Genomic DNA, 17,525 nt, shown 5'->3' on the forward strand with positions numbered 1-17,525 from the left:
GTCGGGTTGAGGGAGGACATAGAAGCAATTCAGAGGCGGGCTGCTAGATTTGTTACTGGTAGGTTTGATCATCACGCGAGTGTTACGGAAATGCTTCAGGAACTCGGGTGGGAGTCTCTAGAGGAAAGGAGGTGTTCTTTTCGTGAATCGCTACTGAGGAAATTTAGACAACAAGCATTTTAGGCTGACTGCAGTACAATGTTACTGCCGCCTACTTACATTTCGCGGAAAGACCACAAAGATAAGATAAGGGAGATTAGGGCTCCTACAGAGGCATATAGGCAGTCATTTTTCCCTCGTTCTGTTTGGGAGTGGAACAGGGAGAGAAGATGCTAGTTGTGATGCGAGGTACCCTCTGCCACGCACCTGATGGTGGATTGCGGAGTATGTATGTATATGTAGAATAGTTAGATTGTCTGCGATCGTGGTGTTCTTATCTACCATCACAATTCACTTGACACTCTCTCAACGCAGACAATCTAGAGTTGCTTCGTTAGTCTGGTATTGTCCAGTCGATATACACTCCTGGAAATGGAAAAAAGAACACATTGACACCGGTGTGTCAGACCCACCATACTTGCTCCGGACACTGCGAGAGGGCTGTACAAGCAATGATCACACGCACGGCACAGCGGACACACCAGGAACCGCGGTGTTGGCCGTCGAATGGCGCTAGCTGCGCAGCATTTGTGCACCGCCGCCGTCAGTGTCAGCCAGTTTGCCGTGGCATACGGAGCTCCATCGCAGTCTTTAACACTGGTAGCATGCCGCGACAGCGTGGACGTGAACCGTATGTGCAGTTGACGGACTTTGAGCGAGGGCGTATAGTGGGCATGCGGGAGGCCGGGTGGACGTACCGCCGAATTGCTCAACACGTGGGGCGTGAGGTCTCCACAGTACATCGATGTTGTCGCCAGTGGTCGGCGGAAGGTGCACGTGCCCGTCGACCTGGGACCGGACCGCAGCGACGCACGGATGCACGCCAAGACCGTAGGATCCTACGCAGTGCCGTAGGGGACCGCACCGCCGCTTCCCAGCAAATTAGGGACACTGTTGCTCCTGGGGTATCGGCGAGGACCATTCGCAACCGTCTCCATGAAGCTGGGCTACGGTCCCGCACACCGTTAGGCCGTCTTCCGCTCACGCCCCAACATCGTGCAGCCCGCCTCCAGTGGTGTCGCGACAGGCGTGAATGGAGGGACGAATGGAGACGTGTCGTCTTCAGCGATGAGAGTCGCTTCTGCCTTGGTGCCAATGATGGTCGTATGCGTGTTTGGCGCCGTGCAGGTGAGCGCCACAATCAGGACTGCATACGACCGAGGCACACAGGGCCAACACCCGGCATCATGGTGTGGGGAGCGATCTCCTACACTGGCCGTACACCACTGGTGATCGTCGAGGGGACACTGAATAGTGCACGGTACATCCAAACCGTCATCGAACCCATCGTTCTACCATTCCTAGACCGGCAAGGGAACTTGCTGTTCCAACAGGACAATGCACGTCCGCATGTATCCCGTGCCACCCAACGTGCTCTAGAAGGTGTAAGTCAACGACCCTGGCCAGCCAGATCTCCGGATCTGTCCCCCATTGAGCATGTTTGGGACTGGATGAAGCGTCGTCTCACGCGGTCTGCACGTCCAGCACGAACGCTGGTCCAACTGAGGCGCCAGGTGGAAATGGCATGGCAAGCCGTTCCACAGGACTACATCCAGCATCTCTACGATCGTCTCCATGGGAGAATAGCAGCCTGCATTGCTGCGAAAGGTGGATATACACTGTACTAGTGCCGACATTGTGCATGCTCTGTTGCCTGTGTCTATGTGCCTGTGGTTCTGTCAGTGTGATCATGTGATGTATCTGACCCCAGGAATGTGTCAATAAAGTTTCCCCTTCCTGGGACAATGAATTCACGGTGTTCTTATTTCAATTTCCAGGAGTGTATGTGTCCTCACAACATCAGTTAGCTTTTCCATTTTCAAATAGAACGCTCTGTATAATATTAATTTGTTTTCAGCATTACTATTACTTCCAGGCCCCGGTATTTTCCTTAGAATTCATCCTTTCCAGATTTTCTAGATCGTAAAATCTTGTTAATTTAAGTGTTTCTCCCGCATACAGTGTTCCAGGCCTTACCACTGTTTGGTAGTGGTTTAGTTTTGTGTTACAGGACAAATTTTCTTGTTATATATGTTTGTTTCTCATTTGAAATTCCTTTCCATTTTATTTACTCTGCTCTCAAAGACTATATTTTCTTTAGTGTTGATTGTTATCCATTCTCCCAGGTGCTTAAAACAGTTTGTTTTAGATATTGTGTTTTTATGGATTTTAAGATATGGAGGGTCATCATTGATATTTAGCATTAAAACCTGTTTTTCCAAATGATATTTTTAGTAATATTTTGTCTGCTTGTTTCTGTAGTTCTGTTATTTGTTCTTTGATACTATCCAGTGAGTCAGTAATTAATGCCATATCATCTTAAAAAGGTAGACAAACTCTTGTGGTTTTATTTGGGTTTCTTATTAGCTGAACACCCTTGGTATTGGTTTTTCTCCATTCTCTCACTACCTTCTCTAACACGCAGTTAAAAAGCAGGGACGATAAACCATGTCCCTATTTCACACCTGACTTTATTTCAAAATGTTTTGACAGGTCGCCCATAAATTTTACTTTTGAAGTAGTGTTTGTTAAAGTTCCATAATTATTTATGTTATTTTATTGTAGAGTCCGAATTCCTTTATAATATTGATTAGTGCATCTCTACCAATTGAGTCATTTGCCTTTTTAAAATCTACAGCTTTAAATTATAAGAAATTATGGACAATCTACACGTGTTTCTGAACCAAAAGACTGAAAGGAGAAGAGTATGTTTCTTCTCGCCAGAAAGAAACATTTCGTTCCACCTACGTTCTGAAGCAGACACACAGTATGCAGTAGATGTCACCGCACATTGGGAGACAAGAAAAGTGTTGAGATGTTAGTGAGACATTATAGCTGTGTAATGTATCTGGAGTCGAACCCGAGCACCTTCAGGTCGTCAGCAGCTCGCTGTAGCTTAAGCCAAATAAAAATGCTACGCACACCGACTAAATTCATTTTAACCGTCAAACTGTTTTCCGAATAATACTAAATGCGCAGAACCCGCGGGACAAGTGAATGCAAGTAAAAGAATAGTAGAAAGACTTCGCGAGGCCCAGGAAGACCGGCCGTTGATCAGTGACTACTGCAAATACTGTGGTAGCTAAACTTCAATCCTAACATACATGGCAAAATAATAGGTATAAATCGACAAGAAGGCCCGAATATTGTATGGTAGATATTCATTATAATTAGTTACAGAAGTCGAGCTACCTAACGGCGTATATTGAGAAGGATTTAAGGTGTAACAACCTTATACATTCATTTTTGGAGAAAACTAAGATATATTGGGTTAATTATATGGAAACGTAATTTTCTTCAAGGTATAAATAGCTAACAAAACTCATTTTACATCGAATCTTCTAATTTTTTCATACTTCTGAAACTTTTGCCGGGATGAATTAAAGTCATTGGTTTGTTTGGTTAACTTGAGAGTGCCATGGAAACGGCCAATACATTTCAGTGGGGGATGCTATTGGGAAGGTGCTTTACACCATGGAATAAGTTACCCTTAAATATGCGAGACTGGACATTCCGACTCAAGTGTTACTTCCCTCCTCATCTATTGCATGTTTACATGGCAAATTAAGGAGCTACGAGCTTTTTCACATAGATCTTCTACTCGCGTGTCACGCAAAATTACAACAGCACAAGAATAAAATTGGACTGGTACATTATACACTCTCCGTAAGGCATAAAGCGATAGTTTGCTGAGCTCAGTGCCGTCCTCGTTAGCCGCGCGGTCTTAGGCGTCTTGTCACGGCCTGAGCGGCTGCCCCGTCTCAGGTTCGAGTCCTCCCTCGGGCATGGGAGTGTGTGTCGTCCTTAGCGTAAGTTAGATTAAGCAGTGCGTAAGTTTGGGGACCAATGACCACAGCAGTTTGGTCCCATAAGACCTTACCACAAATTTGCAATTTCCATCTTGCTGAGCTCAGTGGTATACGTCAGTTCCTTTCTTAAGTTGGTAGCTGACACGCAGCAGCGTATCAAACCAGAAACTCACGGAACTCTTGTGCGCCAATTGCCCCCAAAATCACAGTGTAAATTCCAAGTTACAATGCAGCTCATCAATAGAGCCCAAGTGCAGTGCGGCTAAACCGTGGAACAAAGTTTTGTTTGTTACTATGAACCGTCGTCACTCCAAAGCGTACATAAGCTTCCGTTGCCCATTTTGTTAAGCACAATTTCTTTATGCAAATGTAAAATTTTAAGGAAGTATCGGAATGATCTTTTCACGCGCTATAGAATGGGAATGGTTATTAACGAACTGAAATCATATTCTACAGAAATTCTTCCACCAAACCAATTTCGGGCTGATAAAAAACCATGAATAAAAAGTCCAAATCGGAAAGTGCACTATGTGAATACATCAATTTTCAGATAATCCTTTTACTGACATCTCTTAGCATAAAACTGTTACACAACAATAACGTTGCATAGGCAGTAACACCGAAAACCAACACCCACATAAATTGTTTGGCCAAGAAACAGTTTCATAACCTGCTTCACAAGAGTACACGAATTTCTCAGAACTCTTAGTCGTCACACATGAAAATCACATAAAATATATTTGATAATAACATTAGAAGGTGGTCTGTGCGTTTACGTAACTGGAATATATCATACCTGAAGGAGGTAAAATGCTATGTCGAGTCGAAAGACGTCGCTTTTTTCCTTTCTTGCATCCCCCTTCCCTTAACGGTTCACAGATGGCAAACTAAACCAATAGTACAACGCTGTTCTTATTGGTGCAGCATCTGTAATAGTGCCACTAAGCAGTATTATCCGATGTAATTCAGTCCACATCTTTGAACAAGCTGAGTAACTTGCACGCGTACGCTAGCCTCTCACAGAACAGATTCGTTGCTAGTTCCTGTCCAAGGGTGTGTGGTGCTGGCGCACACACATCTACGAAGAGCGTTCTCATATTTTTTTCGCACTTTCATGTTTCCCTACAGCAAAGGTGCTTCAACCTGGTTTTCCTACTTCCATCAAATTTTCTATATGTACTAGATAAACATGGAACACCGATCTTACTTTCTTAATTACAAAATACACTGATGGACCAAACCATTTTGATCTCTGTCCACCGAGAGGTTGAACCCTTCCTGGTGACGTTGCGGTCACGTAAGCACCAAGGGAAGTATCTAAGCTGAGCAGAGACCAATTAGGAATCATTCTAGCGACAAGAAAATAGACTGACATAGTCGACTGTGATAAAGAGCAGATTGTTATGTGTCGGCTCTTGGGAAGGAGCATATGGGAAATAGCGAAGCTGGTCTGCTGTTCGCCTAGAAGGTCGGGAGTTCTCCTGCCCTGCGAAGGAACGAATGACATGAAGACGAGGGTTTCGTCAGCAGTGCTCCAGGGAACTGAACGCCATTATTTTTTATGTATATAAAGATTCTGGCGGTCTGGGCAGCAATCTGCGTTTGGTTGCTGATGATGCTGTGAAGTACGGGAAGCTCTCGTCGTTGAGTGACTGTAGGAGGATAGAAGATAACTTAGGTTAAATTGCTAATTGGTGTGACGAATAGCAGTTAGCTCTAAAAGTAAAAAAAATATAAACTGATACATGTGAGTAGGAAAAGCAAACCCATTATGTACGAATACAGCATTTTTAGTGTACCGCCTAACAGAGTCACGTCGTTTACAATATCTGAGAGTAACGTTGCAAAGCTATATGAAATGGAACGGGCGTGGGAAAGGGAATAGTCGACTTCGGTTTATTGGGTAAATTTGGGAAAGTTCATCTGTAAAGGAGACACTAGTGCGACCTTTTCTTGAGTACTGCTCAAACGTTTGGGATCCGTGTCAGGTGGGATTAAAGCATGACGTAGAAAGCGGGCTGCCATATTTGTTACATGTAAGTGTTACTGAGATCCTCTGCAACTCAGATGGGAATATCTTTAAGGAAAGCGATGTTCTCTTCGAGAAACACTACTAAGAAAATTTAGAGAACTGCCATTTGAAGCCGACTGCATAATGATTCTACTGCCGCCAACATACATTTGGTGTGAGGATCACGAAGATAAGGTACGAGACATTAGGGCTCATACGATGGCTATAGATAGTCGTTTTCCCTAGTTCTATTTGGAAGTGGAACAGAAAGAGAAATGACTAATTGTGGTACAGGGCACCCTCCGCCACGCACCGGCTTACAGATTCTGTATGTGAATGTAGATGTAAAACAGGTTATCACAGGAGAATAACTTGTTAGGTGGCCGCATCAAACGATTCAGAAGAATGATGACGCAAACGAAAAGAGGTAGGATATTCTGAGAGTCTTGGAACATCTGACAAAAATGGTTCAAATGTCTCTGAGCACTATGGGACTCAACTTCTGAGGTCATTAGTCCCCTAGAACTTAGAACTAGTTAAACCCAACTAACCTAAGGACATCACACACATCCATGCCCGAGGCAGGATTCGAACCTGCGACCGTAGCGGTCTCGCGGTTCCAGACTGCAGCGCCGAGAACCGCACGGCCGGAGAACATCTGACAGCAGAGTACGTTACTGTTGCAGGTACAAATGTTTCAGAAGCACGCCGTTAAGCGCACATCGCTGAATGTGGGTCTCTTACGTGTTTCCATGTTGACCCATCATTGTCAGTTACGACTGCAACAGAAATTGGATAGTGAATCACTGGAAGCCTGTCCCCTGGGCGGATCAATCATATTTCTTCCTTATCAAGTCGACGGCCATACCCAGATGAGCAGGTCATAGCGGTAGGGACTCAGGTCAGTGTAGGCAGTACTATTAATGGGGAACATTCACCGATACTTCCGTTGCATCTGTGGCAGTAATCGTAAACAGTATAACGGCTGCAGACCAAGTGAACTTTTTGCATTCCTTCACGCCTTGAGGTCTTCCTTTTGCGAGATACCAGCAGATTAATTAGCAGTGCCGCACCTCCTATTGTCGACCCATAGATTCAGAGTTATGGGTTATGTAATATTATCATCATATATCTACTACTTTGCTATTCTCGTGAGTACAGCGCCGAGAATGATAATGAATGAACGTCGCTTGCATACCGTTGTGCGATTGCCCGATAGTAAACAAAAATGTAGATCCACAAACGTATCTTTGCAAATGCCTCTTTGTTGGAGTTTCATTGTGTTGTTGTAGATGGCACAGAGTGGATCACGTCCACTACGAAGTGATCGTAATTTGGGAATTGAATACTTTTGTAGACACATGTAAAACTACAGGTTCTGTGTTTGGACGATGCAGTCTTATTGTATAGAAGGTGTCCAATTTATCTTTACCCCCGACCCCCCCCCCCCCAAATTACTTTTTGTCAAGAAACCAAGTAAAATGTGTATCAACAGATTCGGTAATCCACTTCCTCTCCTTAGGACATGTACAAATGTGTATCACAGTTTACCATTCATATAAACGTGGCATTATTAAAAGGGTAACAAAAATACGAGGTTGACTCTCCACAGATGAGAGGCGTTTCTATCTTCTTTTCGTTGGTGTACATTGTAATCACTAAAACCTTCAACTGAAGATATTTGACTGAATGACTGGTGTGCATTCTCCTTGTTTGATGATGATGTTTGGTTAAGTAGTTTGTAAGTTTAAGTAGTGCGTAAGTCTAGGGGCCGATGACCTAAGCAGTTTGGTCCCTTAGCAATTCACACACATTTGAACATTTGTGGGGCGCTCAACTGCGCGGTCATCATCACCCGTACAAAGATCAAATTTTTACACAGTCCAATTTTTACACGGTCCAGTCTAGTGACTGTCACGAATGATGATGATGAAATGATGAGGACAAAAATTAAAAATTTAAAAATTTTATTCCGACGATCGAAACACACACCGTTGTTTTTTAATGTCTGATAACACCGGGTTACAAGTCTTACTTAAAAGATAACACTTGTCTTTCTAAATTTTTAATTTTTGATAGTGATATCTCGATTTCACCTGTTTCCACCACTGGCGGCGCGGTATGTATACTTGCGCTAGAGGGCAGTTACGGCACCTTCTCGCGCACGCGTTGTGGGCCTTCTGCGGCCTATATAGGGGCCGACGCTTGCGCTGAGTAGTCAGTTCCACCGAGATCGTGTACCAGCACTTTCACCTGAAGATGGAGGCCAGTTGGACCGCGGAAATATTGTGTCACGAAGACGTTATGATCCGGCTGCACACCCGAGAAGAATATTATCAATTATTACGCCGGGAAAGCCTTCGTAGTTGTTTCATGCTGCTTCGTCTAGCAGGAAGTCAAACACTAAGTTATTTGATCAACAAGCCATACTTGGCAGCCTCCACCGCTTATCTTGTCCCTACTTCCTGGTGGACTATTTCTTAATGTCAGCTGGCTGTTTGCCTATGGAGCCTGGACTATCATTATGGTCACAAAAGCAAGAATATAAATTAAAATTTTCTACAGTCACAACACCTCCTCTAGTAGCTAAACAGTTTTTATTTCGCCTCTGAAAAAAAATTTTATTCGAGGTGATCAAGGTAAATGGAACGCTTTCTCTTTAACTATCACTTATCACGATTTGTCGTATTTTGGACTCTGTCCATACTCCCCCCCCCTCCCTCTCCACCCCCCCCCCCCCCCATCCAACAGTTTTTAAGGATGTATGACCAATATGACCACATGTAGAGAGAGACAGTGGTGTTCAAAATGGCAGCTTCGTTTATGACCGCATTACACATTACTCACGGCGAAAGGCAGGCGTTCCCGTTGGCAATGAGACGAACAGCGAGCGGAAGCGCCGTTAATGAGGCGCATGGCAATCAGGAATCGATGCGGAGGCGCCTGTTCCTAGATGGGCGGTCGTCAGCAGTTACTGTCGAACAGGGAGGCCACAAATCAGGTGCCGGCAGAGGCAGGCAGGGGCTCGTAAACCGGGAGTAATCACGGTTGCGGAGGAGTCGGGCCCGCAGCGGCCGTGCGCCAGCAGGTGAGAGCTACCAGCAGCCGTCCGTCAGAGCGCAGCGCAGCGCCGCGCCGCGGCGACGTGTGCGCCGCCCAGCGCGCCAAGGAGACGGCGTGATGCACGACCTCCGCATCTGGATGTTTGCCAAACGAGACAGGCGGCGAGCAGCTGTCCCCTCCATGGCTGATGAATGAGGCTGCAATTTGCACCCTACTCCCTTACTGGACCACTATCCAGTCCAGCCTGCAAGAGGACTGACTAACGAAAGTCTAGTCCTAGTAGCGACACTGCATGGTCGACTTTACTTGCTGTATTTCAACCTCGTTCACTCTGTACAATTTAATTTGAACTACAATGATTATCACCAATGTAATTAAAAATCTGTAGTGATTCGCGAGCTCCAACTCATAGGTTTACTTAATACAGTTCACCTTCCGTCCATCCATTGGTAGAAAAACTTCAAAATTATAAATGCAAAACACAAAAAAGTGTAGCTCCTCAACCATATTATTTTATTTCGTTCCCTGTTTACAAGGCAATGGTTTGGCTATAACTGATTATCGTCGCAAAAAAGGATACAGTACTGTTAAATAACTTCGAAAAATGTATGTCTCATATAAAGAGAGGTGCAGACACCCATAAATAACATCTTTGACAGTGGTAGGGAGAGGGTAACATGAGGAAAGTAATATATTAAACAGAATAGACATTTACATATTGTATAACCACCTAAGAGCCATATAGCAATTTAAATTAAAGTAAAAACCTTATTAAAGTGAAATTGATGCATGAATTTCTTTATTCAGATTGTGTCCTCGGAGTCTTGTCGGAGATTGTTAGTTTAGTTTAAATGGTTTTGTAAGATATTCCGTTACGCGTAATACTTTTCTCACGTTATCCTCTTATGCCTCGTCTCTGCACGCACACACACGTGCGCGCAGACACACACACACACACACACACACACACACACACCTTAAAGTTTTTATTTTGTTTTTAATTACTTTACTAATGCTCTGTCGACGATGATATTCACTCTCATCCTTCACCTTACCCTCCATGTGTGTTATTTTTTTCAGTTTCGGCCACAAGTTCTTTAATGATGATAGTCGATTACAGTCTGTCAATGTCCTCGTCAGCCAGAAACCAGTTAAGTAAGAAAATTGATAACGTAGAACGTCCACAGTTTTGTGGGTTTCAGTAATAATTTACCACTTTTGCTGCTGTTCTTCTTTAATTTTGTAAAGTTTGTTACAAATGTGTATTATTATGAGTGAAGATTACCAGCTTCGACAAAAGATTTCTCCTGGCATCGTGTACTAACGTGGGAAGATGAAAAAATTCCCAAGAGTATACATATGGAAAACATCATACTGAGGTGAAACCTGCACTCGGGGGAGAACGGAAAATAAGGTTATAAAAGCAAGTGGTGTATGAAAAGGTCAAAAACTAAAAGGCATAATTATATGAAACGTAGTGATATTAAAAAGATAAGGTTAAGTTCTTCTCTGTGTGTTAACCTTAAAAGAAATAGGGAGAATTTAGTTGGTACCTGCTACGAAATGTGAAACGAGTTGGACGACAAATACGCTAGTTAGACAAAGATTAAATAATGTAACGTCGACTGTCGATACGAAAGTAAGTAGACATGTAAAGATTATCCCAAGTTAAAAATACACATTTTCTTTTTTTTCCATCGTCAAATAGCAGTTAATAAAGGATCTATCGATTACTTCGTCATTCCACTTACAACAATGCCTCCGTTTTATAAAAGTTACTCCACATATTTTATCCATCACGATACGTACAGTTCACATATCTTCTGCAGGTAACAGGTTGGTGGCAACAGTCTAGACTACAAATGAAACTGATTTTAAAAATGTATGCTATTTGTGTACAATCTTTTGTAATTCAAAGAGTGTTAAATTTACCAGTAACCCCAGAGCAGAATATTTTAAAATACATTTATAACAAAAATATTCCGAAGTATTTTGATATTGGTTGCATCGTACGCATTTTTCAAAGTCAGGCAGTAATTTGCATTCTCTTGTTCTACACATACTCAACGGTCGCTGCACATTATACATGTGTACTTGGCTGGATTTTTTTGTTCTTGTCATACATACTCTAGCAATTATTATAAAGGAAATTAAAGCCTATTGGTCTGAGGTATCGTCTCTACAGCGAGATACGGATTCTTTCAGACATTCTCTTGATCATGTCGCAGATTTTGACAACACTAAATTCGTTGCTTCAGTTCTACAACCATTTCAACGGAAGTGCTGTAAGATTCTATTTTGAGATGACCACAAGCAATCAGATGGGGACTTAATCAAAAAGCTTACATATCTAATACGTTTGTGCTAACTAGAACAATACGCCATAATGAAATCAATCGTTACCAAACCCTGGCGGACCAATATTTAATCGAACTTTCTTTTCTGCTATCGTATACTTTCATTCACCTAAGTTTTCACTATTGATTATGATACATTCTGAATACTTCTTACTGGAGGGAAATTTGGTACAGCTTAACAACACGATCATGGTAGAAATTTGAAAACCGCTCACAACATTATTAGAATTACAAAAGTTACACTCGTGACAAAATTAGCTGTAGGGATACTACGGCTTCTTATGATAACTGTCTTCCATAGGTTTATTTCCTCGCCTGTTCATATCCATAGTTCCCGACAGCATATTTGGACACAAAATTAGCTCATCTTACTTAAGTACCGTCAACTCCTGACTCTGACACAAATATTCGTACTCTGACACCGTTTTTTTTTTTTTGCTGCAGTGCCACCCCGCATCCACCACGTTTCGTCTGGTGGTAACATGGAGGTGAAGAAGGGCGCATCCGTGACGCTGGAATGCCGCGCGTCTGGGAACCCCGTGCCGACGATAACCTGGACAAGAAAGGTAAGAGCAGCAGCTGCCGACTACTGTAGAGGAAAGCACACAGACAATGTGCCGACTACTTAGTTCTTTTAAATTCTTATCCAGCATATTAAAATAACGACAAAAAGCATTTCCAGAAGACGCAAAGTCTCCTTTCAGCATATTGCTGATGATATGCCATCATTAACAATGGAACCTTATGGACTGCTCTAGTCCATGTTGTTCTTGCTTTACGATATTTGAAACTCAGTGACCGGAGTCCAACTGTAGGACAGTACGACGCAACGCAGATCTAAATATTTAAGTAAATAAAAATAAATTTTTAATATATCACGTTTTTAAATCAGACTAAAAAGTATATTATTATTTTAAATTGTGGGCCACCGCACCCAGATTTGTGAGTTTTGAATGAAACGATGCATACTGGCTACAAAATACAGGCTGTATAAAAAAGAATCATCCTATTTGGCACGTCTATATATCTGAAACTAACATAAATATACAATATATATATTTTTTTGATGAACGGGAAACTCAAAAAAAATTTTCATACCTTTTCAAAGGTGTTCAATATGCCGCCTTTGATGTGCACGGCATATATCAATGCGATATTAAAACTGTTGCCACACTCCAGCAAACATGTCTTGAGTTGGTTCAAATGGCTCTGAGCACTATGGGAGTCAACATCTGAGTCATAAGTCCCCTAGAACTTAGATCTGCTTAAACATAACTAACCTAAGGACACCACACACATCCATGCCCGAGGCAGGATTCGAACCTGCGACCGTAGCGGTCGCGCGGTTGTCTTGAGTTCAGCTTCCACACCTGCTGTTATGCGATGTCTCAGTTCATCCATTGTTGTTCGTATCGGAGGCACATGAACAGAGCCTTTTACAAACCCACATCAGAAATAATTTTATACAGTCAGGTCCGGTGATCTTAGAGGTCAGTAATGTAAGGCCGAATCACTTGGGCGGATGCGACCGATCCATCTTTCATTCGATTTAAAGATTCCCGCACTTTCCGATTCCAATGTGGCGATGACCCATCCCGTTGGTAAATGAAGTCGTTCGAATCAGTCTCCAGCTGTGGGGAAAAGAAAGTTGTCAAACATATCGACCATACATCTTTTCCCGTGAAACTACACAAAACATATTAAATTTTAGACAGTCTCATGCCGTACAACTTCATCTTGTTGTTTCGTACCCCATATTCTTACATTATGACGGTTCACCTTTCCATTTAAGTGGAATGTTGCCCCATTACCAAACACTAAGCGTCGAAGAGAACTGTCATCCTCCATGTTGCAAAGAATGAAATTACACAACTCCACACGTTTTTGTTTGTCACCTTCACGAAGAGCTTGCAGTAGCTTAATTTTGTATGATTTCATGTGTAAACGTCGACGCAACACACGACAGACGGACATCGGTGGCATATTGAGTAGTCGAGCTGCCGCGGTCTCCTTGTCTCTGTGTCACACTCTCGAGGGCAGCCCAGCAGTTTGCCTTTACACAACCCGTTTCTGGGAATTGTCACATGCCATGCCATGCCATGCTGTAGGAGAATCCAGAGCATACCTAGTACGAAAGTCACACAAAACAGTTATTACTGACCCGCACTGCGCAAAACATAGAGTATAAAACACTTTCTGTTGTCCCGACACCGTTTTTACTAGAACTGAAGTGGGTACAAACTGCTGCTACCTAGCGGGAACGATGTAAAGCTTCAAAGTTGGCTCTTTCCAACAGTACGTTGTTGACACACACATCTCAAATAACGTAATACTCGTAGTTATGATTTTTTTTAAAATCAGATGATTTTTTGATACATCTTGTACTTTTATTAAAAGTCACGACCAGTTTCGCGTCAGTTGTAGACGCATCTTCAAGTTATACAGATTCTTTCAGAGTAAAAACAGTCTTTGTCGCCAAGTAATAACCGTTTTTATTCATAATTAATTCGAAAATAATTGCTAAAGCACTCTACCACAGTGGAATAGAAAATTTTTTTGATAGGCGTTGTATTTAACAACTCATATCGGAATGGTAACTGCCTGAGAGCCACTCCTCATCAACCACGTCCATTTTCTGCATTTCACAACGGTCAGTACTGCCTTGCTTCCCGCCGCTCAACCATCTTCCTGCTTGTGGCTTGGTTATATGCCGTCTGTTTCATTTTAACTATGAACTACCGACCTACCGGTTTCAACGCACTTCGGTTTTTATAACTGGGCATGAATGATGGCGAATGGCTCTAAAGTAGTTACTATTCCGATATGAGTCATTATCCAGATTGTCTGTCACCTGAGGATGCGTCTTCAGTTGACGCGAAACTGGTCTTGAGTTTCAATAGAAGTATTGTACAGCCAGTGCAGATCGCTTCATTCTAAATTTAAAAAGTATAAAATAATTTCTCCTGCCCCACACAGATTCCTAACCCCGTATATATCTGAAAATTAATGATAGTAAACTGAGTTGAAAATACTTGTAAGATTCATGACGAAAAACTTGGAACGAAAAACTTCCTGCTATCTATCGCATGTGCCCTACATTTTTCTTTATGAATGTTACAAGTATTTTCATAGTCGTTAAAAACTCACAACCACAGATTTCAGAATTATCTGTTTGGTGCTAGGAGAATTTATTTTATATTTTTAGACAGATTTCAACAGTGTTATATTATTTATTTTTATTTAAATAATCATTTTCTGCTTTATGGTCTTGATTTATTGTTGCAAACTATTGTGACCAGAGTCTGACAAGGACATGTAATGGATCAGAGTCTCATCAGAGAGTGCCCGGCCATCCAGGTGCCGTCAACAGCGGTTAGCCGAGTGTTAACTGGAGGACAACAGGCAAGGGAAAACGGAGAGCAGGCACGGCATCGCAGAATAACAAAGTTCAAACAATAAATCTAAGAAAATCCAAGGTGTAACGAAATCTGAAACCAAACCAGTGGTATGACACGGGAACAGCAGGAGAGCACAGTGAATGCGCAATTGTAGGCAGAGCCACAATTCATCTAATTTTATAGTGTGCACACAAGCACTAATTGACTGGCAGCACGTGAGATCAGTGTTGCTGCAGAAGCAAAACTAGTGCTTGCAGATGCAACAGCGCCATGTAGCAGCCGTCATCGAGTTCCAGACATATCTCCTGAAAGGCATTTCCATGCTGCCTACACAGTATGCCAGGGCACCCAGGATGTCAGGTGTTACTAAACTTTTGATCACCAGCCCCCAAATCGTATTAGAGCTATATAGATCAGATTCTGTGTCACCTGAGAATGCGTCTTCAATTGACGCGAAACCGTGTAGTGGTACCAAGATTCTGATTCATTACCACGCTGATGTGCTAACTGGGCGATGCTGTATATTTGTAGATACTATTTTAAAGCAGTCAACAACGTGAACGAGGAAGATAACATGGTGTACGTTAGGTTACATTTCGCAGTTAGCCCCGTGCCATACAGATACTGCAGAATGGATGCTTCTTGGGACAGAATGTGAGAGCAAGTTCATTAAGGAGATTCTCTACCGACAACCGCCGTCTCTTCTAGACGGTAGTGTTAGGGAGGTGGCGTGTCGTACAACCATCCCGAGTCGTCGGAGGGTACAACGTGCCGCTGAAGTCACTTTGACTACAGAAATCCTTGTTGCAGTGTATAGATAGACCACCCGAACGTACCAGCGGAATTTCGTGCGTTTTCTGCCATTATTGATTGTACACTGAAATCAGTTACAAATATGTAGCTTTTCATCAGGATTCCTGTGTTCACATTTCCTTTTGCATGACGTGCCACGAATTGGATGGTGTGTTGCTGCTATCGCCACTCGACTTGCACGTTTGGAATCTATCCATGGTTTCATTAGAATATCCAACCCTACAAGCAGAATCGAACTGAAGCCCTTTGATCCACGGCATTTTTGTAACTAACGTTTCGATTCATGTGGGCGGATACTCTTTCAGATGACTCGATAAAACCTGGCGACAGCCTTTTACTTATGAATTTTTTCTAGCCGTATAGGCACAGTCGATCCAAACAATCAATGATCCATGGACTATTAATTAATCTCAGGCGTAAGTTGACGGGAAGTAGTATCGCGGTGTATATCTAGAAACTATTATTTTAGCCCCGTTCACTGTATTCATTTCAGTTGTTTAGATTTCTTCCTTACCTAAGCAGTTTTCTTTACTTTTCGTTGATGGATTTAGTAGCTGAAAATGATGTAGCCTACACAGTGGGAACAATTAGAGACCGGACGTCTTCAATATAAATACGGAAATATTACTGTCCACAACGCGACGACTTCTCTGTCATATTTCGACCAACTTGTCTTCTTAAAGTTTCGGGAAAAACTGACTTCCCTTTGTTATGGTCCAGAGCGTAAGATTAATTCTCCTAACAAATATCATGCTCCAAGAAGTAAGCCAATTCCCTCGTAAAGAGATCAAAGAGCCTCCTTCCAACACCATTTCCAGTAAAAATTGGTATTATAAAATTGTAAATGCAGTTAGTTACATTGCTATCATTCTCAAGGACATATTTGCCTAGATTTCGGTTTCGTAAGTCACAGATTTGCGTGCCTTTTCAGAGCAGGTTTGGCTCTTCACGAATTGAATTTCGTCCAATCTTCGCGGCATTTTTTTAACTTAAAAATCGTGACGCTCAAGCTTCAAAAATGGTTCAAATGGCTCTGAGCAATATGGGACTCAACATCTGAGGTCATCAGTCCCCTAGACTTAGAACTACTTCAACCTAAGTACATCACACACATCCATGCCCGAGGCAGGATTCGAACCTGCGACAGTAGCAGCAGCGCGGTTCCAGACTGGAGAGCCTAGAACCGCTCGGCCACAACGGCCAGCTGCTCAAGCTTCACCTACGTCTGTTATTGTGTTATTAAATTATTTCTTCAAGACATGTTCTTAGAGATTTATGAACAGACTTTACTTTTGACTTGTCTTAGATGGGATGTCTTGCTTAGTAGACAAATTTATTTTTAGTATCGTATACTTCTCTGAAATTTCGTTGTATCTTAAAGGCTCTATTACGACAAAACCAACAATGAGTGGGTTAGGTGTCTAACATTCTAAAGCTTTCCTTTCTATTAATATAATCATCAATGAGTGTTTTCAGCTGGACATTGCATACACGAGGACAGTCTTCTTCGCTAAACTGAGGCCATGTTACACAGTATTACTGTGATGCTACCTAATTTAGACCAACTAAACTACAAGAGACTATTATATTGTAAAAAGAAACCTGAACATGGATAACTCTTCCTCAGTTATATCCGCAACCAACTGACCAACTTAGGCATAAATAACGAGAGATATCGCTCAAAAGAATCTGCAGATACCGTGGCAGAAATGTCTTATCTTTTTTGAAATACAGTAAGGAATACAGCAGTGTGTCTCAACAATTAAACTTTGTGCTGTTGTCGTTTTGAAATGTTACAAATTTTGGCTAATAGATACTAACGTTAAACTATAAACATGGTGCCTCGGGTATTATCCGTCGTCTGAAACGCCTCTAAATGTCAGATTAAAACAGCCAGAGTTGCACCAGGCTCGTC

The 17,525-nt window shown here is 42.4% G+C and overlaps 1 protein-coding gene across 2 annotated transcripts in view; it reads left to right on the forward strand.

Annotated features, from left to right (window-relative positions):
- Positions 1-17,525, forward strand: part of LOC126263133 (limbic system-associated membrane protein) — a 981,107-nt gene that overhangs the window by 335,541 nt on the left and 628,041 nt on the right. For both annotated transcript variants that reach the window (XM_049960157.1, XM_049960158.1), the window contains exon 3: positions 11,844-11,965. In XM_049960157.1, coding sequence (XP_049816114.1) covers positions 11,844-11,965 — 122 coding nt within the window. The remainder of the gene's footprint in view (positions 1-11,843; positions 11,966-17,525) is intronic.

The sequence above is a fragment of the Schistocerca nitens genome, chromosome 6, assembly GCF_023898315.1.
Source record: "Schistocerca nitens isolate TAMUIC-IGC-003100 chromosome 6, iqSchNite1.1, whole genome shotgun sequence".
In the NCBI taxonomy this organism is placed as follows: domain Eukaryota; kingdom Metazoa; phylum Arthropoda; class Insecta; order Orthoptera; family Acrididae; genus Schistocerca; species Schistocerca nitens.